This window comes from Diabrotica virgifera, chromosome 6, assembly GCF_917563875.1.
Source record: "Diabrotica virgifera virgifera chromosome 6, PGI_DIABVI_V3a".
In the NCBI taxonomy this organism is placed as follows: Eukaryota; Metazoa; Arthropoda; class Insecta; order Coleoptera; family Chrysomelidae; genus Diabrotica; species Diabrotica virgifera.
The window spans coordinates 77,075,860-77,097,936 of NC_065448.1; the positions used below are offsets into that span (position 1 = coordinate 77,075,860).

The 22,077-nt window shown below is 32.2% G+C and overlaps 1 protein-coding gene across 3 annotated transcripts in view; it reads right to left on the minus strand.

Annotated features, from left to right (window-relative positions):
* Nucleotides 1-15,292, minus strand: part of LOC114336454 (neuroendocrine protein 7B2) — a 161,224-nt gene extending 145,932 nt beyond the window's left edge. For 2 of the 3 annotated variants that reach the window (XM_050652572.1, XM_050652569.1), the window contains exons 1-2: nucleotides 15,187-15,292; nucleotides 1,253-1,333 (exon numbers count right to left, since the gene is read on the minus strand). In XM_050652572.1, coding sequence (XP_050508529.1) covers nucleotides 1,253-1,315 — 63 coding nt within the window. In that variant the 5' untranslated portion in view covers nucleotides 1,316-1,333; nucleotides 15,187-15,292. Of the gene's footprint in view, nucleotides 1-1,252; nucleotides 1,334-7,852; nucleotides 7,858-15,186 lie in introns of those variants that run through there. The other variant, XM_050652570.1, reaches the window with a different exon arrangement.
* Nucleotides 15,293-22,077: the final 6,785 nt, after the last annotated feature.

Below are 22,077 nucleotides of genomic sequence, written 5' to 3' on the forward strand. Positions count from 1 at the left end.
CTACTAAATCTGTAAGTAGAACTTTTTTCACATATTTAAATATATTTTTAAACTAACAAAAAAGGTTTTAGAAAAGTATTAGCTTATTTGATTTTTTCCGAAACAATGCAACTTTTCGATCTACATTGAATGCCCACTTACACATATTTTAGAATTAATACAAAATAATCTCTTATGAAACAAAAGTCGTGAAAAAATATACGTTAACGAAGAAACATCATTAAGACCCTATTTAGGTCTATTAAAATTTCAAACACAGTCAGGCATGGATCCCGCGTTCCAAAAAAAAATTAATAATAGCAAACTGAAAATTTGTTAATAGCTTAACGGTGTCTAGTCGGACAAACTTTGATGTATGGGAACACTGGAACAAGGGAAGTTTTAATAATTGTGGAACAGGTTAAAAATTTGGAACGTCAGACTACGAAAACGTTCCATGTATTTTGTCGGACAGAACGTCCAATTGATTTGTTACCATTTCATTAAAATCTCGTACAAAAAATGTTTGTCCAACAATTATTTTGGGCATTTAATTAATTCCGACACGTAGAATATGTCAAATGACAAGAATTATGTTGGTGATAATTAGCAGTCTGATTGTTGCATGAGAGTTTAATGAGAGGGTAGCAAATCAATTGGAAGTTCTGTCCGACAAAATACTTGGGACGTTTTCGTAATCTGACGTTCGAAACCTATAACCTGTTCCACAATTAAAGTTTCCCCTATTCCATTGTTCCCGTACATCAAAGTTTGTCGATACCGTTAAGCTATTAACAAATTTTCAGCTTGCTATTACATAAACTTTTTTTGGTACGCGGGATCCAGGCCCAAGTGATGATTATAGTGGAACCTCAATAAGTCGGATTAATCGGGACCGCGGCCGATCCGGGTTATCGAAAATCTGGGTGAGCCGGAGAATATGGTAAAAAATAATAAAATACATATAAATAATAAACAAATACACATTATAAATGCAAAAACATGAAATACGTATGCACAGTACATCTAGATTATGTACAGTTGTACCTATACAATATTGTTTATTTCTTGGTAAAAAACTCAGTCAAAGTGAAAAAATGTTTGTTTTGTCTGATGATAATCGGTCCGGATTAGCCGGATTTCCGGATTTTCGGAGGCCGACTTATCGGGGTTCCACTGTATTTTAAAAACATGAAAAAGTTTATTTGATTATATTTTAGTGCGTTTACAAAAGTCTAGTCTGCAGGGATCAATATTTTTTACAGAAACTTACCTTGGCTGGAGGAAGATAACACATTGCTCCCGTTAAACAACACATTAAAATTGTGATCTTCATCGTAAAACAGTTTTCGACCTAAACAGAACAAGAATGAGTTACATTATGTAGTGTACCTATATTTTATACAAAATGATTTAAATTTTAAAATTTTATATAGTATATATAATCAGTTACTCGTTTTACCCTAGGGTGTAAGAGAATTACTCCCAGGGTTACCCCTAAGGGTTTACAATGAAATCTCATGTCCAAATTTTCCCCACTTTTTTTGTCTCTTGCTAGTACTTTTGCTTCCTTCCACGTTTTTCCTCTCTTCTGTAATCACGTCATCCCATGTTTGTCTTGGTCTGCCTCTTCCAGGATTGTGTTGAATTCTTGCTTCCCATACTTGTTTGACTGGTCGGTGGTCATTAATTCTCTGCAAATGTCCCCACCAACTTAATTGTTTATTTTCTACAAACTCCAATACAGACGGAATTTCTAATTCTGTTCTGACATCTACATTTCGTATTCTATCTCTACTAGTTATCCTCTTGACCTTACGTAAATATTTCATAGCCATCGCTTGTATTATGCTTTTTTCTCTGTCATTAAGGAACCATGACTCAGACCCATAAGTTAGAATTGGTCTGAATATAACTTTAAATACATTCATCTTTGTGCCTTTTGATACTTCTCTTCTGCTTATCAATCCTTTTTCATGGTATGTTCGAGCCGCCTTATCTATTATGTCATTAATTTATTTCAATATTATGCTTGCCTGATTCTTGTATAATTACTTCCAAATAGCGATACTGCGACACTTGCTCCATCTTGTAATTTAATTTTTAGATTTTGTTGTTCATGTGGTACTGCGATTACTTTGGTTTTACTTTCTTATCTTATCTTCATCCCATTTTCTGCTAGTATATCGTTCCATATTGTAAGGTTTCCTTGCCAATCTCTTTGCCAATTTTTTGCTGTAATGGCAATATCGTATGCAAATGTACAGTTACTAGTCCAAGTAATGAAGCTTAAAATAGGACAAAACCTCGCAATTTTTACAGAATGGATCGATTTGCTTAAAAATTTCAAAATAAGTAGTGGATAGTCCAAGCATCAAAATCTATATCATGCCGAAAGGCGCTTTTATCATGGGGTGGTTTCCCACCCTATCTCGGGGGTGGAAATATTTTATTATATTTTAATTACAAAAGTTGGTAAAAACGTTCATTCTAAGCAAAAAACGTTCTATACATTTTATTGATAAAATTGATAGTTTTCGATTTATTCGCTATCGAACGTGTTAGTTTTATATCGAAAAAATCAATGTTTTTAATAAGTTTTCTGCTAATTACCCCAAAACTTTTCGTTTTATCAAAACAACTTTACTTAACAAAAATGTACCCTTTGAAATAATAAATAAAACCATTTCTTTAAATTTTCTCAAAAGACCAATAGTAATCGAGCTATACGATTATATGTTGGCTCTTCTTCTTCAAATGCTAAATATTGTAGTTTCAAAGTCAAAAGATGGGAAAACTATGCATTTTTCGAGGACAACTTGTTTAAACTAATTTAAAGTACTTAAAAGTATCTATCTCCAAAAGAAAAGTCTCTAGGTCAAAAATTAAGTGACTTATAATGAAAAGAATGTCAGTCCCTATTTTTTTCAGCGAAAAAGTGATCGCAAGCGACCCCCTAATCACCACCCTAATTAAAATTAGTCATTGACCTTATTTGGTCTTTTTTATTTATGTATTATTAATAGATTCTAGAAGTTTGACCGGCTAATAATGATTGGTTTAAGAAAAATGGAGTTAAAAGCGAATAACGAATTTTTGTAGTTTGGAAAAAAATGGCATTTTCTTCAGAATAGCAAGATTAGCATCAGATATACGAAAAAGTGTTTAAATATAAAATTGTAGCTCATTTAATTCCCAAGAACCTGGTTTGCAAAAATTTTTTCTACAACAAAAATTGAGTTAGCTATTGATAATTAAAACTTGTAATAACATGCAAAAACCACCTTTACCAACCCTTTCAAAGCCACCTCTTTTTGCGAATGAGGATTTTAAAAAGATTTAATATTAACAGGATTATAGATCTTATAAATCTCTACAAAATAATTTTTTACCAAACTTTCTAAGATAAAAAATAAAAAAGTTACGGTTAAAAAATCAATATATTTTTTTGAAGAAAAAAGGAGAAATCCAATTGGAAGCATAATAATGTAAGTTAGCGGTGTTTTTAGTCAATGGCCTTATTCATTTTTATTTAATTATGTATTATTAATTGATTCTGGAAGTTTAACTGGCTTAGAATGATTAGTTTTTAAAAAACTGGAGTTAAAAGCGAATAACGAATTTTTGTAGTTTGGTAAAAAAAGACATTTTCTTCAGAATAGAAAGATTAGCATCAGAGATACGAAAAAATGTTTCAATATAAAATTGTAGGTTATTTAATTCCCAAGAACTAAGTTTGAAAAAAAAATTTCCTACAGCAAAAATTGAGTGAATCGTAAATGAGTAAACTAAAAAATATATTGATTTTTTCTAGACAAAACTAACACTTTAACACGCGAATAAATCGAAAACTATTAATTTTATCAAAAAAATGTATAGAACATCTTTTGCTTACAATGAATATTTTTATCAAATTTTGTGGTCAAAATATAATAAAAAATTTCCACCCCCGAGATGGGGTGGCAACCACCTTCATGGTAATAGCGCCTTTCGGAATCATATAGATTTTGATTCTTGGACTATCCACTACTTGTACTTATTCTCAAATTTTCAAGCAAATCGATCCATTCTGTAAAAATTGCGAGGTGAAAAGCTTTAGTTCCTGGCCTATACGATCACTGAATAGTTTACACCTTAATTTTTATATTGTAATACTGTAAATGTGCAGTGTCGTACGGATTTGATAAATGTCAAAGTCAAAAAATTTCAAAAAGTCAATGCTTGTCAAAAGTTTCGCGAGTGTTGAAAAATAAAATAACGATATCAAACTCCTCAAAAATGGTTACAATAAATTTGAATGATGCGCAAAAGCAAGAGCAATTTCCAAACTCGAAGAAGGTTGGTTTTTAAGACAAGTTGCTGCAGATTTGGACGTGAGCCATATATGTGTATAATATGAAAAATCAAACAAAGATTGGATAATTTGAGATAGATATAAAATAAAATGGGTATTTTTAAACCAGACTTCCTTGTTTTCATTATTAAGACCATAATCCATTCTATTCAAAAAAACTTCTTTTTATACTTTCCATTTTGTTAAACTTTGTAAAATATACGTACATATTTATATTATTTTTTTTTTTAATTTTAATCAACCTATTCTAGGTACACCTTTGGTAACGTCACTTTGACGTAAAAGGTGCGTTTAAACAACGTAATAATTTAAAAAAATCGGCTCCTAGATACGTAAGCCTGTAAACTATTCAATGACCGTAACTGTACATTCCGTGATGTCTATTCTTTCTGAAGATTTTTAAATCCTATATATAACTTTCTTTTTAGTTTATTGTTACACTGTTTCAGGATATTATTCATAAAGATAATGAATAGTAAAGGGCTCATCACACCACCTTGTCTCAGACCTTCAGCGGTTTTGAAACTAGTTGACTTTGAATTATGACAGAATTAACATTATTTTGATATAGGCTTTGTGTAATCCTTATTAATTTTTCATGGACGTTTTTTAGGTACAACGTTTCCCAAATCTTTGCTCGTGGCACTTTATCAAATGCTTTTTCCAGTTCTATGAACGCAAAGCATACCTTTGCTTTTTCTGAGACGACTTCGCAATTATTTTTTTTATTGTAAAGATGTGGTCTTGTACACTTCTGCTTTTTCGAAATCCGCTTTGCGTTTCACAAAGAGTAGGTTCTACCATTGCTCTTAACTTTTTTTCGAGAATATATTTATACCTTCAAAGCTGTGCTTAATAGAGTTATTCCACGATAATTTCTACACTCATGTCACCTTTTTTAAATATTGGCAATATTAATCCCATTTTCCAGTCTTTTGGTATCACTTCTTGTTTAGCTGCTTTATTCATTATCTTTAGCAGCAATGCAGTGTCCCTCGTTCCTAGGCTTTTAATTATTTCTGATGTTAATTTGTCTTGCCTGGTGCCTTTCCTAGTTTTAGTTTTCCTATGGCTTCTTTTAATTCGTCCATTGTCATGTAGTCTTCATCGTGACTTTGGTATTGATGTGTAGTCGCTATTATCTCTTTCCCTTTTTCTTCTGTACCTTCCAGTAGATCTTGAAAATATTCTTTTCATCTATTCATTACCTCCATCTCTTCCATTAATAAGTACACCATCTGAACTTTTGATTGCCGTTGGGTTGTGTGCCTTTCCTTTTCTCATTGTTTTTATAGCTTTATAAAATAGTTTTTTATTCCCATTACCTACTATTCTTTTCAATCTTCTCACTGAATTCCTTCCATAACTTCTCTTTCTCTAATCTTACTAGTTCATTGACTTTTATTCGTTGTTGTTTGTATTCTTCATAATTTGCAGGTGTTCTTTTGCTTAAGTATGTTTGCTACTTATTCTTTTTCATTTTTACTGCCGCTTTGATATTGTCGTTCCACCAAGAGGTCTGTTTCTTATTCTTGATTGTTCTGCACATTTCACATGTTCTCTTGGCAGCCTACCATCTTGGGATTCATCAATTTTTTAGTGGAACATTTTTTAAATAAACAATCAAAACGTCAAACTTAGTTTTTTGCTCATAACTTAAAAACTTGTTTATTTAGAAATTTGACGTCCACAAGTAACTTTTTCAGAAAAAAAAAAGATACATCGAACGAGATACACCAAATTAAAATCGGTTAATAAACAAACAAGTTATTGCAAAACGGACGACAAAATCACTGTTTTTGAATATTGTTAATAACAATTTTATTGTTTATTAAAATATGTTTAAATATACCTAAACTTGAGGGCATTATGGTGTTTGAATGGTGTGCGAAAAATGGTCCAGATCTGTTAAATAGTTTTTGCAAAATTTAATTTGTTTATAAAATTTTTTGAAAAACGGGCTAAGTTCTGAGGCTGGTCCAGTTAATATGGCTGAATGTTTCTCAATAATCAGGGACTTATTTCCTTCGTTCAGATATATACTAATACCCTATGAAAAAAAAGTAAAAAAAAATTACATGTACGTACACAAAATTATTTGTTAATAAATAGCAGTTTTTAAGCTTATAAGCAATTACAATAATTTCGTAGAAATTAGATCAAATTAAATGGCAATAAAAAATACTCAAAGCTGGTTAAAATACACAATTTCTAAAAAAAAAATTTTAGGTCCTACGACCCTTGGGGTCTGAGATAGTCCCTTTTTTGAAAAAATCACTGTTACGTTAATTAACAACACTAAGATCTGAAATTAACCAATCTTTTATAAGAAAAGTCAAAGTTTTAACAAAGTTTTTTGCAAGAAAAAATGTTAAAAATTGTTTAAACAGTATTGTTATAAAGAAAGAGTATTTTGCGTTCCGACTAAAGTAAAAAAAATGATGGGCGCAGCCGAATGAGAATAAATTCGCGGACTAGCATTCGCTAGCGCTAGACCGTTGCAGCCCATTTTTAACCTTGACAGTATACCGGATTTGAAGCTTAATATTATATTTATATATTTTAGTAGAGACTTGAATTTTATGAATATTATTATGTTGCACATTATTTAGTAAAATTATATTTTAAATAAACAAATTTAAAAAATAACAATAAAAAGGCCACAACGTCAAAATATGCAGCAGAAAAAAAGTTACGCGACCTTATAGACGAGTGGTACGTGGTACTCCCCCCAAAAAAAGCTCATTTCTCGAGATATCAACCACGGTGTGGTGAATGGCTAATTTTGGTCTTACTTTATACTTTTTATGGTGCTGAAAACGAAAATGAGTTTTATTTTGAATTTTAGATGGGGAAACATTGTCAAAATCGCAATTTTACCCTAAAAATAAAAAAAGATGAAATCACGTTTTTCTTAAAATTAAAAGTTACACCACTTTTTTTCTATAAAACATTTTGTTCTCTGTACTCTAGATTTTAACTTAAAATTAATTAAACAGCTAAATTTCAAATTTTGTTACTCAACTTTTGCGATTAAACTTTGCAATTCAAGAATCTGCACCTTTTACTTCAAACAATTTATAATTTTCTTTATGGCAAGACAGAAATATTGAAGCAGGTCCCATTGTCTTCAGAAAGGTGAGAAATATATACTATAAAAATATCAGAAAAAAATATTACAATGGAACAGAGTTGTAGCAAATTAAACTCAAAAAAACGTGATTTTTTTTTATTTTTAGGGTAAAGTTGCTATTTTGATAATGTTCCCTCACGTAAAATTCAAAACGACCCTAATTTTAGTTTTGAGCACCATCAAAAATATAAAGTATGACCAAAATTAGTATCAGTAATACTCTGTGTTTATAACACTCCTATTTAAACAATTTTTAACATTTTTTTCTTACTAAAAACTTTGTTAAAAACTTTGACTTTTCTTATAAAAGATTGGTTAATTTCAGCTCTTAGTGTTGTTAATTAACGTAACAGTGATTTTTTCAAAAAAAAGGGGCTATCTCAGACCCCAAGGGTCGTAGGACCTAAAAATTTTTTTTGAAAGTTGTGTATTTTGACCAGCTTTCTTTATTTTTTATTGCCATTTAATTTGATCTATTTTCTATGAAATTATTGTAATTGTTTATAAGCTTAAAAACTGCTATTTATTAACAAATAATTTTGTGTAAGTATATGTATTTTTTTTACTTTTTTTTTCATAAGCTGTTAGTATACATCTTAACGAAGGAAATGAGCCCCGGATTATTGAGATACATTCAGCCATATTAACTGGACCAGCCTCAGAAATTAGCTCGTTTTTCAAAAAATTTTATAAACAAATTCATTTTTACGAAAACTATTTAACAGATCTGGACCATTTTTAGCACATCATTCAAACACCATAGTGCCCTCAATTTTGGGTATATTAAAACGTATTTTAACAAACAATAAAATTGTTATTAACTATTTTCAAAAACAGTGATTTTGTCATCCGTTTTGCAATAACTTTTTTGTTTATTAACCGATTTTTATTTAGCGTATCTCATTCGATGTATCTTTTTTTTCTGAGAAAGTTACATGTGGACGTCAAATTTCTAAATAAACAAGTTTTTAAGTTATGAGTAAAAAACTAAGTGTGACGTTTTGATTGTTTATTTAAAAAAATAATGTGTGTGTACTTTGTACGCACGTAAGAAGTTATACTTCTATTATATGATTTAAACGAAATTAATATACTTTTTATTTATATTTTGTTTAAATATTAAACTAATTTATACTTACTACTTCTCAAACATTTTTATTAGAACAGTGCCAAAAATTAAAATAATAAAAGAATAAAACACACACAAACACATTAAACAAGCCACAAATGATGTCTGAACATTAATTGTCGAAATTTTTTTTAACTAAATACGTATTTTCTGAAAATACAATTATATAATAAATATACTTACAATCATAAAATGTATTAAAAAAAAACAAAAAAGAAAGTTTCTATTGGGACTTGAACCAGCGCTGATAAGAGCGGTTGGTATTGGAATTCATTTGCCTTCTCCGCTTAGCCACGGACACTATGTGTGATTATTTACGAAGATCGACTAACTAAACGGATTAAACTTGTGATATTTTGATATTTTGAAAATTGATCAAATTATTTTAATTTTGAATTGAAATGATTTAGAATTGAAAAAATACAACAAAACATAGAGTAAAAAAACAATATATTAGGTGAATATTGATAGAAATTTTGATGGTAATCAAATTATATAAATAAAAGTATTACATACTATGTATTTTGGCAGATCAAATAGGTAGGTTTATACCCATGATACATTAACAATTATTACGTACCTGTTGCTTTTAAAAACTATTTAAAAGTCACTACAATATTATAAACTTTTTTGTTTCTGTCCTCACAACAATAAAACTAATACATTATAAATTTTTTTACCTTTACCTTTACCTCCAAACCACAGCTGCCATATCGGATAATTTTTGACATGTCATTTGAACATCCAATCAGAACAAAGTTATAACGCGCATGCGCCGGGCTGATAGGTTTTAACATATAAAAAAATCACCCTCTATCGCCGGTAAAGAAGTATAACTTCAAAAATGTTCCACTAAAAAATTGATGAATCCAAAGATGGTAGTCTTTTTGTAATATCTCATACTACACATTTCAACTGTCAAACCTCGTCGTTTTCATTATGTCCAGTAAAACCTAACTTGATTGGCCTACTTGCCCGAACTCCGCTATCGCGTCGTTCGGGTCAACGGCAGTCTAGTGCGTGATAATATCACTTTCCGCAGTAGTTAGTAAAATAACTATAAATATCTGGTTCATATTTAGTTAATTTCAACAGTACGCATATAATGCTAGACACATCGGTCATTCTATTTCTATATATTTAGTTTTTACAAAATTTAATTCGGAGAATAGAGATTCACATGCCCACTGCCCCACGTTGATGAAAATATTGATAACATTGCCTTTGCTAATATTTTTAAGCAATTAAACGTGCCGGGAATTCATTTCCATGCAGTTAGAATGTAATCTTCTGCACTTTTTGGTTCCATATGGTACTTGACTGAAATTAAAATATGCCATTTCCAATTCATTAAAATTTAACCACTAAAATATTTTTAAATTTAACTTTAAATTTAAAAGTTTCTTCAAATTCTTTATACTGCATAAATGTTGCACAAAATTCCTGAATGAGGAATTGAAGTACCATTGAAAATTCTTGATAATTTAGCTTTTCTTGACACTCACTTTCAGAAAAAAAGTTTTTGTATTTGGAAAATATTTATACGAATTTGTAAGAATATCACGATTAAAAATCTGTAATTTTATTTCGAACGTTGTGATTAAGTCAGGCATTATAATGACTGTTTTATTAAAACCTTGTAGTTTTTTTTTAATTTATTTAAATGAGATCATAAATCAGTGAAAAAACTTCAATTTTGCTAACCATTCTACATCCAATAATTGATTGTATTGCTCAATAATGTTCTCATTATTTAGAAATAATCTTATTTCCTCCAAACAATCCACAAATAATATTTGCAAAACATTTCTGCGGCTTAACCAACGTTCATTAATGTATAAAAGTAAGCTATTATTGTAGGACGAGTTTACTTCGTTTAACAATTCTTGAAATTTTCTTTTATTTAATGCTCGTGCTGATATAAAATATAAAAACTTAAAATATCATCGAACATTTTTATATATATTATGTTTGACGGTTCTAGTTAACATAGGTATTGTACCCTCGGAGATCCGTGGAAAAAATTTACACCCAAAATAACAAAATTCAGTTTGGCAACACTGTATGAATGTTGATAGTAACATATCCTTTTTAAGATAAACACAACTGTAATTTAGTCCAAACAAATTAATATTTTTTTTTGCCAACAACAATGAGCTTTTTCAATCAAATAATATTTCAAATATGATGTGCAAAATAATTTTTAAATGGGTTCTGCTAATGGGCCTGCTTTTTTTGCCATTAAAGTAAAAAAATAATAAATTTCACTCATTAATCATCATTGTCCGGTTATCGTCTTAATTATTTTAACTGTACTAATATCCGTCGAGTAATTCTGAATGATTAATAGGTTCTTAAAACATTTTATCTATAGCGGCTTCTGGAATATCTTAAAAATATCGAATTTCATTGATAAAATGCACATATCCCACCGATCTTCGCTCCCACCATACTTATTTAGTACTATATAATATATTTCACCACAAATTATAAATTAAGTGTAGATTAAAAATGTCTTAATTCAATATTCTAATACAAAAAAATATTTTTTTTGTGCCTGCCATCAAAATTTTCAAACGTGCAACTTGTGGCACGCGTGCCATTGGTTCGCCATCCCTGGTATAGTACCTACTAATATTATGTATGTAGTTTTATTTTTGTATTATTAGTCGAAGCAGGGCCGCCGCTACCATGTATGCAAAGTGTGCATCGCAAACGGGCGACCGATTATATGGGCGGCCAAAAGCAGTCCACTGATGATAATTTTTTTTAAACGAAAATAAATTCAAAAAACAAATAGTAATGATTCAGATATTTCTATAAACTCTAATATTCCAAACAATCTAAACAAAAATGCCAGAAAATGTTATTTATTATATGAACTGCCCTTTTGCAGCTGTAGTCATAAAGTAGTTCCGTTAATGCTTTTTAATTCAAAGTGGCTGGCGGTTTTCGGACTTTAAGGATATTTTTATCTACTTACGTGGTCCATATGCGAATTTTTCAAATTCTAAACATTTATGATTTGTTAAGAGAGTACGACACGACAATAGGATACTTTCCGAGAATTTAGATAAGTGCTTGTTAAGTTGCTCTCATTGAGTAATAAAAAAGTCTTTTTTATTACTCGATGGTTGCTCTGTTATAATATTGTCCCTTTATGCTTACGTATGGTAATAGATGGGTTATAGTTCAGTCTAAAATGATTTTAGACACGCTTTTGATAAACGATTTTGTTTGTAATAGATGTATCGTAGTGTGCCCGTTTCTTTTGCACACTACTGTATTTCAAATAGGCCTGGAACCCTCGTGGAAAAAAAGTCGATTAATAGCAAGCTAAAAATTTGTTAATAGCTTAACGGTGTCTAGTCGTGCAAACTTTGTTGTACGGGAACATTGGATCAGGGGAAGTTTTAATTGTGGAACAGTTTAAAAATTTGGAACTTCAGATTACGAAAACGTCCCATGTATTTTGTCGGACAGAACATCCAATTGATTTGTTACCCTCTCATTAAACTCTCATGCAAAAATTAGACTGCTATTACTAAGCAACATGATTCCTGTCATTTGACATGTTCTTCGTGTTTCACTCATTAAAATGTCCAGTTGGTCACAGACACCAGTCTGATTTTTGCATGAGAGTTTAATTAAATGGTAATAAATCAATTGGAAGTTATGTCCGACAAAATACATGGAACGTTTTCGTAGTCTGACGTTCCAAATTTTTAACCTGTTCCACAATTAAAACTTCCGCTGTTCCAGTTTTCCAATACATCAAAGTTTGTTTGTCCGACACAAAGTTTGTTAGACACCGTTAAGCTATTAACAAATTTTCAGCTTGCTATTAATCAACTTTTTTTTTGGTACGCGGGATCCATGTCTAAAAGTAAAGTCGAGATCAGAGCAATTATTTTTCATATACCCGTTACGGTTACGATGTATCTCCTGCACATTTCTCTAAAAACTAGTACCTATGTTGAAACGACTAAAGTGTTAAAAGGGGGGCGGCAAATATTAAGTTGCACACGGGCGGCCAACACTTTAGCGGCGGCCCTGAGTCGAAGCAATAAAGCACTGAACCTCCGAAAAAAAAACGACGAGATGGATCTTAATAATTCTTCTTGCATTCGATTCGTGAATGCGCCAGGAAACTTTGTGACCCCGAGCCATAATATAATATTGAAAAACTGCATACAAAAAATGTATTCTTAAAGTGCACCTCAAACGGACAATAAAAAAATTCATAACTCGTCAATTATCTGCGGAAATGAGTTCAATTTTGTTACTCTGGGGTTTTTGGGGTCGCTGAAACCGAATATTACATCGTTTGTGATCTCCGGAGTACCTGGTACCAAGGGTACTTACTGTTTACCTCGTCATTAAAATTCATTAAAAAATTAGTCAAAATCATCAGTGGGGGGTTTTTAGGGTCACTAACAACGAATATGACATCGGAAGTATTCTACGGAGTACCTGGTGCCCAGGATACCTACTGTGTACCCCGTCTTGTGGAGTTTTCGGCAAACAACTTATTAAAAAACTAGTCAAAAATCTTTACTCGGGGGGTTTTTGGGGTCTCTAACGAAGAATATGACATCGGAAGTGATCTCAGGAATACCTAGTGCCCAGGGTACCTACTGTTTACCTCGTGTTCGGGAGTTTTCGGCAAATTCATTAAAAAATTAGTTAAAAATCATTACTCAGGTGGTTTTTGGGTCCCTGACGACGAATATGACATCGGAAGTGACCTACGGAGTACCTGGTATCCAGGGTACCTACTGTGTACCCTGTCTTGTGGAGTTTTCGGCAAACAATTTATTAAAAAACTAGTCAAAAATCTTTACTCGGGGGATTTTTGGGGTCTCTAACGACGAATATGACATCGGAAGTGATCTCAGGAATACCTAGTGCCCAGGGTACCTACTGTTTACCTCATGTCCGGGAGTTTTCGGCAAATTCATTAAAAAGTTAGGTAGTTAAAAATCATTACTCAGGTGGTTTTTGGATCCCTGACGACGAATATGACATTGGAAGTGATCTCCGGAGTACCTGGTGCCCAGGGTACCTACTGTTTATCTCGTGACTAATAACTTTTGACTTATTTTTTAATGAATTTGCCGAAAACTTCGGAGAACGAGGTAGACAGTAGGTACCCTGGGCATCAGGTACTCCGGAGATCACTGCCGATGTCATATTTGTCGTTAGAGACCCCAAAAACCCACGAGTAATGAATTTTGAATAATTTTTTAATGAATTTGCCGAAAACTCCATAAAACGAGGTAAACGGTAGGTACCCTGGGTACCAGGTATTCCGTAGATCACTTCCGATGTCACATTCGTCGTCAGCGACCAAAAAGCGAGTAATGATTTTTGACTAATTTATTAATGAATTTGCCGAAAACTCTAGAAGACAAGGTTCCCTGGGCACTAGATATTCCGGAGATCCCTTCCGATGTCATATTCGTCGTTAGGGACCCCAAAACCCCCCAACTAATGATTTTTGACTAATTTGTTAATACATTTTTTGCCGAAAACTCCACAAGACGGGGTAAACAGTAGGTACCCTGGACACTAGGTACTCCGTAGATCACTTCAGATGTTATATTCGTCGTTAGTGACGCTAAAAACCCCCCGAGTAATGATTTTTGATTAATTTTTTAATAAATTTTAATGACGAGGTAAACAGTAGGTACCCTGGGCTCCAGGTACTCCGGAGATCACTTACGACGCCATATTCGTTTTCAACGACCCCAAAAACCTCAGAGTAACAATATTGAACTCATTTCCGCCGATAATTGACGAGCTTTGCATTTCTTTATTGTCTGTTTGAGATGCACTTTAAGAATGCATTTATTGTATGCAATTTTTCAATATTATATTATGGCTCGGGGTCACAAATTTTCCTGGCGCATTCACGAATCGAATGCAAAAAGAATTATTAAGATCCGTCTTGTCGTTTTTTTTTTCGGAGGTAAGGCCTATTTTAGTTTTATTGCTTCGCCTATACATATTATATTAAAATAGTTTTAGTAGTTTTCCGTTTATGTATAGAATTATATTTGTACAATTAATAAAATAAACAAAACTCCAAATATCTTTTATGCAAAACCTGCTAATAGCGACCACCTTTAAAATAATGAGCAATAATTATTCCTTCATTCTAGCGGCCGTTATTGACAGGTGTTACTGTAGAACCATATGCCTGCTTTCCCCTGTTTTGAATAAAAAACAATTATATGTATTACCGAATGTTACACCGTTTACAAAATTTGTTAACACCTGCAATTGAAACCACCTGTTATAATAATAAATCCGGGCGGGATTTAGATAAGCTATATTCGTACATTTTTATTATAACCTGCTACTCTAAACTCTAAAGAGGTTAATTCTATATACCATAAATTCTGAACGTTCTTTTCCTAAACAAGAAAATATGATGTATTGGGGAAAATTGCCACGTCAGTGATATTATATTCCCGTTAAATGTCTAAAGCACACGCGAAATTCATGGGAGTTGGTGGCAAAATCATAAAGATAGTGCATAATCTATTAAAAACGTTTATCTTTTTATTGAAAAACTGAGTTACTTACCCCAAGGGTCGAGCACTAATGCGGAAATTGGAAATTTTTAGGTTGTGTCTAGCTGGAATCAATGGTGGAAATGCGCACTGAATGATGCGACTCCAGGCCCGGCTTGTCAAACTGCAAGGGTTAGGGAACTGATAATAGGACCTACATACAACGAACAATACGTTGTATTGAGTTTTTCAATGTTTTGTGGGTTGAAAGAATCGGGTAACATGAAAAAACGTTAAAAACTAAGAAAAACTTTTTAAAACTAAGAAAAACATTGCATTTTGTTATTATTATTATTATAAAACAAATAAGGGCAGAGGAGCGAGCTCCTATTATGCCCAAAAAACAAAGGAAAATATCATTATACACCCGTGTTGAGCTGGCCCCCCCACTTGCAAAAATTAAAAAACAAATAGCCCTGATTTATGAGCTATTTATGAGCTCTCATATTCCGCAAACTAAAAATTTTGAGCTCGTTCCACTGAGCAGGAATTTAATACACTACTTAAAAATAGGAATATTGAATCGGTTTTTGCGGCAGAATTACGAGCTATTTATGAGCTCTTGAAATTATATAGTTTCGATTTTTGAGCTCATCCCCTTCACCCCCAAACAACCCTTGAATTGATTTAACTTAAGAGAAAGATGCTGAGAAAACTTAAAATATATCGTATTGCGGATATAATTACTATAGCTTATATACTCTAAGAATAAACTATTAAATCAAGGGCATTTCGATTATTGAGCTACAACCCCTTCGCAAGAAAACCACCCTATCTTCCCGGCTTAAGAGAAAGTTGTACTTAAAATGCGTTAAACTAATTATTTGGCGACTACATATCATTTAATAATTTATAAGCTTCCAAATTACGCGCATTTAGATCAGTAAATTGCAATTTATTTTGTATAGTGCAGTCACTGAAGGTAAAAATCAACGATTACCTTCAATTTCGGTGAACCTTCGTCGATTTTCACGAAAATTGGTCAGTGGTTAGAGGATACGTCAAGAAACAAAGGTGACATGGTACCACCTTGCGCCTTTACCCTGAGGGTGGATACCGCCCCTTCTCGGGGGTGAAAATTATTTTATAAAAAATAACTGCACAAATCAATAAAAGAACAAATTAAAAGCAAAATTTATTATATAAAGTTAATAAAATAAGTCAATACTTTTTAAGTTATTAAAGATCAAAGATTTTAATTATTTGTGAAAAAAATGCATGTTTTGAAGAGGTTTTTTGTAATTCACTGAAAAACTGTAAGTTTTTACAAAAAAGTTAATAGTAGTTTAATTCGTATAGCTTATATTCTAAGAATAAACTCTAAAATCACGCGCCTTTCGATTATTGAACTACAACCCCTTCGCAAGAAAACCATCCCATATTCCCGGCTTAAGAGAGGGTTGTACTTAAAATAATTTAAATTAATTATTTGTCGACTATATATTGCTTAATAATTTATGAGCTCGCAAAATATACGCATCTCAATTATTGAATTGCCATTTTCTTTCTATAGTGCAGTCACTGAAGGTAAAAATCAACTATGACCTTCGATTTCGGTAAATCTCCATTCATTTTCACGAAAATTCGTGAGCGGATTTTGATACTATCAACTTTTTCTGGATCTTATTTTTGATGGGTATTTCTAAGTACTTTGACAAGTATTTAGTACCTAAGTGTTATAAAATGCATCTTTTTCCCGTTATTTAAGCTTGAACCCTTAGATTTGAACAGTCGCGGAAAAAAATATACATTTAATTACCAATAACTTACTTTAAATTAACATTAAAGGTTTTTCAAGTAAGCAATTTATTATATTTTTTATTAGCTTCAATTTTAGTGATGAAAACTTTTTTGTAAAAACTTACAGTTTTTGAGTCATTTATAAAAAATCGCTCTATAGCATGCATTTTCTTTCCAAAAATTAAAATATTTGATCTTTAATAACTCAAAAAGTACTGATTTATTTTAATCACATTATATAACAAATTTTGCTTACAATTTGTCCCTCTCTCGATTTGTGGGGTTATTTTTAATAAAGTAATTTTCACTCCCGAGAAGGGGTGACATATACCCCATGCTAAAACCCCAAGTTGTTATTGTCAATTCGTGAAAATAAATGGAGATTTACCGAAATCGTAGGTAATAGTTGATTTTTACCTTCAGTGACTGCACTATAGAAAGAAAATGGCAATTCAATAATTGAGATGCGTATATTTTGCAAGCTAATAAATTATTAAACGATATGTAGTCGCCAAATAATCAATTTAAATTATTTTAAGAACAACTCTCTCTTAAGCCGGGAAAATGGGGTCGTTTTCTTGCGAAGAGGTTGTAGCTATATAATCGAAAGGTGCGTGATTTAAGAGTTTATTCTTAGAATATAAGCTATACGAATTAAACTACTATTAACTTTTTTGTAAAAACTTACAGTTTTTCAGTGATTTACAAAAAACCTCTTCAAAACATGCATTTTTTTCACAAATAATTAAAATCTTTGATCTTTAATAACTTAAAAAGTATTGACTTATTTTATTAACTTTATATAATAAATTTTGCTTTTAATTTGTTCTTTTATTGATTTGTGTAGTTATTTTTAAAAAAATAATTTTCACCCCCGAGAAGGGGCGGTATCCACCCTCAGGGTAAAGGCGCAAGGTGGTACCATGTCACCTTTGGTTCTTGACGTATCCTCTAACCACTGACCAATTTTTGTGAAAATCGATGAAGGTTCACCGAACTTGAAGGTAATCGTTGATTTTTACCTTCAGTGACTGCACTATACAAAATAAATTGCAATTTACTGATCTAAATGCACGTAAGTTGGAAGCTTATAAATTATTAAATGATATGTAGTCGCCAAATAATTAGTTTAACGCATTTTAAGTACAACTTTCTCTTAAGCCGGGAAGATAGGGTGATTTTCTTGCGAAGGGGTTGTAGCTCAATAATCGAAATGCCCTTGATTTAATAGTTTATTCTTAGAGTATATAAGCTATAGGAATTATATCCGCAATACGATATATTTTAAGTTTTCTCAGCATCTTTCTCTTAAGTTAAATCAATTCAAGGGTTGTTTGGGGGTGAAGGGGATGAGCTCAAAAATCGAAACTATATAATTTCAAGAGCTCATAAATAGCTCGTAATTCTGCCGCAAAAACCGATTCAATATTCCTATTTTTAAGTAGTGGGGGGGCTGACTCAGCCCCCCCCCACTAGGGTATTAAATTCCTGCTCAGTGGAACGAGCTCAAAATTTTTAGTTTGCGGAATATGAGAGCTCATAAATAGCTCATAAATCAGGGCTATTTGTTTTTTAATTTTTGCAAGTGGGGGGGGGGGGCAGCTCAACACGGGTTCATTATACAACTAGTACAAATTAAGAATAAAGTCACAATTAACAAACATCAAATAAAAAATACTGAAACAATAAACAATGCCACCCTAAAACAATTCAGTCCTGTAAATCTCCTATAATGATCAAAATAAAGAAAATAGTGTTATAAAACTAATAAAAATTATAAAGATTACAATTAAAAACATCAAACAAAATTCTGAAACAATAAATAATGCCGTCCTATAATAACCCAGTCCTGCAAAGAAAATAAAGAGGAATCAAGTCGATTTTTAAAAATGTTAATACTAGTGTTGCCGATATGGTGTCTTGATCCACGTTATTCCAGATATTAAATATTCTGTTTGGTAAAAAGTTCATCCTGGATCTTATTGTCGTCTGTTCCCTCTTTAATTTGTATCGATGGCCTCTTAATCGTTCGTCTTGATTTAGCGTAAATATCGTGTTAAGGTTTCCAAAATTATATTTTAAAATACGGAAGGACATGATAAGGTCACCTCGAAGACGTCGATGCCTAAATGCTGTTGGATGAGCCAAGGAGAGTCTATCTTCATAATGGGGCTTACGCGGCCAAATGCCAGTCTTGTGGCTTTAGGTTGAACATTTTCCAGTAAGGCTTTATCGCGACTGAGATCTGGACTCCACACTGGTCCGGCAAACTCAAGAATGGGTCAGACGTATATAGAGTTAAGTTTACTCATCGATGTTAAAGATATTCGTGTAAAACATTTATGGATTAGAAACAGTTTCGAGTTTGCGCGTTTACACACCGACACTATATGTTCAGACCAATTTAAGTTACTGTTAACTATTACTCCAAGATCTTTGTGGGAGGTTACTGACTCTATGGGATGTCCATTAATAAAGTACGGTAGTAATGGGTTATTATTGCCAATATGTAGTATGACGCATTTTTCAATGTTCAGTGGAAGTAACCACTCTGAGGACCATTTGAATATTGCGTCAAGGTCAGTTTGAAGAACATGTCGGTCAATTATTGGATTCACATATAATTTAGTATCATCCGCGTAAATGGAAACCTTACTGGATACAACGAGAGGAAAATCACTAGTGTAGATACAAAATAGTAGTGGTCCAAGTACTGATCCTTGTGGAACTCCGCTCTTGACTGGTTTACCTACTAAATAAGTTTCCCCAACACGAACTCGGAAGTACCTGTCAGATAAAAAATTTTGAATCCAAATGTTTAATTTTCTGCGGATACCATAGTGATCCAATTTAGCTAGTAATCGTCGTTTGGGAACACGATCGAAAGCTTTGGAAAGGTCTAAATAGACTACATCAACAGGATGTCGATTGTTTAAAGATGATGACCAGTTATTTATACAATGAAGTAAGTTTGTGATCGTTGAACAACCCTTGATAAAACCATGCTGCTGGTGAGGTATGACATTTTCTTGAAGGAGAAATTCAGACATAGCTTCAGAATTAATGGATTCCATGACCTTACCGACAATAGGAACCAGGCTGATCGGGACGATAATTATTGCAATCAAGTTTATTTCCTTTCCTGAATATAGGAGTAACCGAAGCTAATTTCCATGACGAGGGAAGAGAACCCTGATTAAAAGAAGCATTCATTATAAGGGATATAGGAATGGCTACAGACTCTGCAAATTGTTTAAGGAAATAGGAAGTTAGCCCGTCTAATCCAGGTGATGAATTACTGCGTAGTTTCTAAAAATGATGTTTAATAACATCCGGTGTGAAAGAGATATTGTCAAGGGTTGTAAGGAGACGTGGACACATTATTTGAGGAATGGTATCGTTAGGTTCATCTGTAAAAACCTGAGAAAAAAATAACGATAAATATTCCGAAGATTCAAGATTTGAAGAACATATAGACCCGTTTATTTTTTTTAAACGGATTTTAAATTTTAAGTATATTTTTTATAAACGGACTATGATTCTATTTCCGTACAATGGAACTTACAAACAAAAAAACATGAAACTATATGCATGCAATTTATCTGTTAAAAAAAAACAGAAAAATATGTAAAATTGGAAATAAAGAAACTAAAGTCACGAAATAGATTTGGAAAATGATAAAAGGAATCCGAAAATACCTGAAACTTATACAAAAACACAAAATACAAAACAATATGAAGTCTGAAACTAAAACGACTAAATTTAAGAATTACATTTAAATAAATTCAACTAAGGAAAAAAAAAAACTTAAAACGGGAGAAAACTACATACATTTCTCCAGTGGTGTAAACAAAGAAAAAGTAGCTAAATATCAATGAATACTATGTATATTTCGACAACGAAAATATGAATTTTTATGAAAACATCTCTACTATTGTCCCTTCTATCAAAAATAGGAAAAGTGAAGAAATAATTGGTCTTTACAGTCGTTATAAAAGTAAACTTTTTTAGACTCATATTAGTGGATAAAGAAGTATAATTTTTTTAACATACCTATTTAAAATAGAATATATAAATGAAAACAAATGTCAATTTTTTTTACCTAAATATGAATTTCTCTTACTTTCTTAACGTGCCCTATCAATTCCTCTTGACGTTATCAATTAACATGGCGAAACTGTCTCTCTCTCTCTCTCTCTTTCTCTCTCTCTCTCTCTGTCTCTCTCTCTCTCTCTCTCTCTCTCCTCTCTCTCTCTCTCTCTCTCTCTCTCTCTCTCTCTCTCTCTCTCTCTCTCTCTCTCTCTCGATCTATTCTAAATAGTTGTTCTGATTTCTTTATTCCTGTCCACTCCCTGATATTCTTCTTCAACCAAGAGGCCTGCTTTCTACCAATTCCTCTGCGTCCTTCGATTTTACCCATCATAATAAGTTGAAGAATATTATACCGGTCTCCCTTTACTACGTGTCCAATATAGGCCATCTTTCTATATTTGATGTTATCAAGCAGCTCGCGGGCAGCATTTGCTCTCTTAAGGACTGGCACATTTGTCAGCATAGCCGTCCATGGTATTTTCAGTGTACGTCTGTGCAGCCACATTTTAAAGACCTCCAAACGAATAATGGTAGATATTTTTTATGTCCATGCTTCGACACCATACAAGAGGACTGACTAAATGTAACATTACAGAAGAATGACCTCATTTTTAAAAATGTCGTGCGGGCTATCTCGATGCTACATTTTATCTCTTTATCTGGATCTAGTTGTTCAGTAATATGGCAAACAAGATATTTAAAACTGGGTACTCTTTGAATTATATGACCATCAACATAATAAATATAACCGTGAATTTTGATGAGCCAAACGGCTAAATACCATGTATTTTGTTTTTGAACAGTTTATATATAGGCTAAACTCTCTTCCCATTGCGTCAATGGCATTTAAAAGGTGTTGTAATCCATTCATACCGTCACTTAAAATAACGTAGCGTCTGCGTATCTGATTGTATTTATCAGAATTCCATTAACTTTCACACCCCATTCCAAATTATGCAGCGCTTCCTTAAATAGTCTATCTGAATATAAATTGAATAACAGTTGGGACAGTATACAACCCTGTCTGACACCTCTTTGTATTTTGCATATTTCTGTTGATTTTCCATTTATG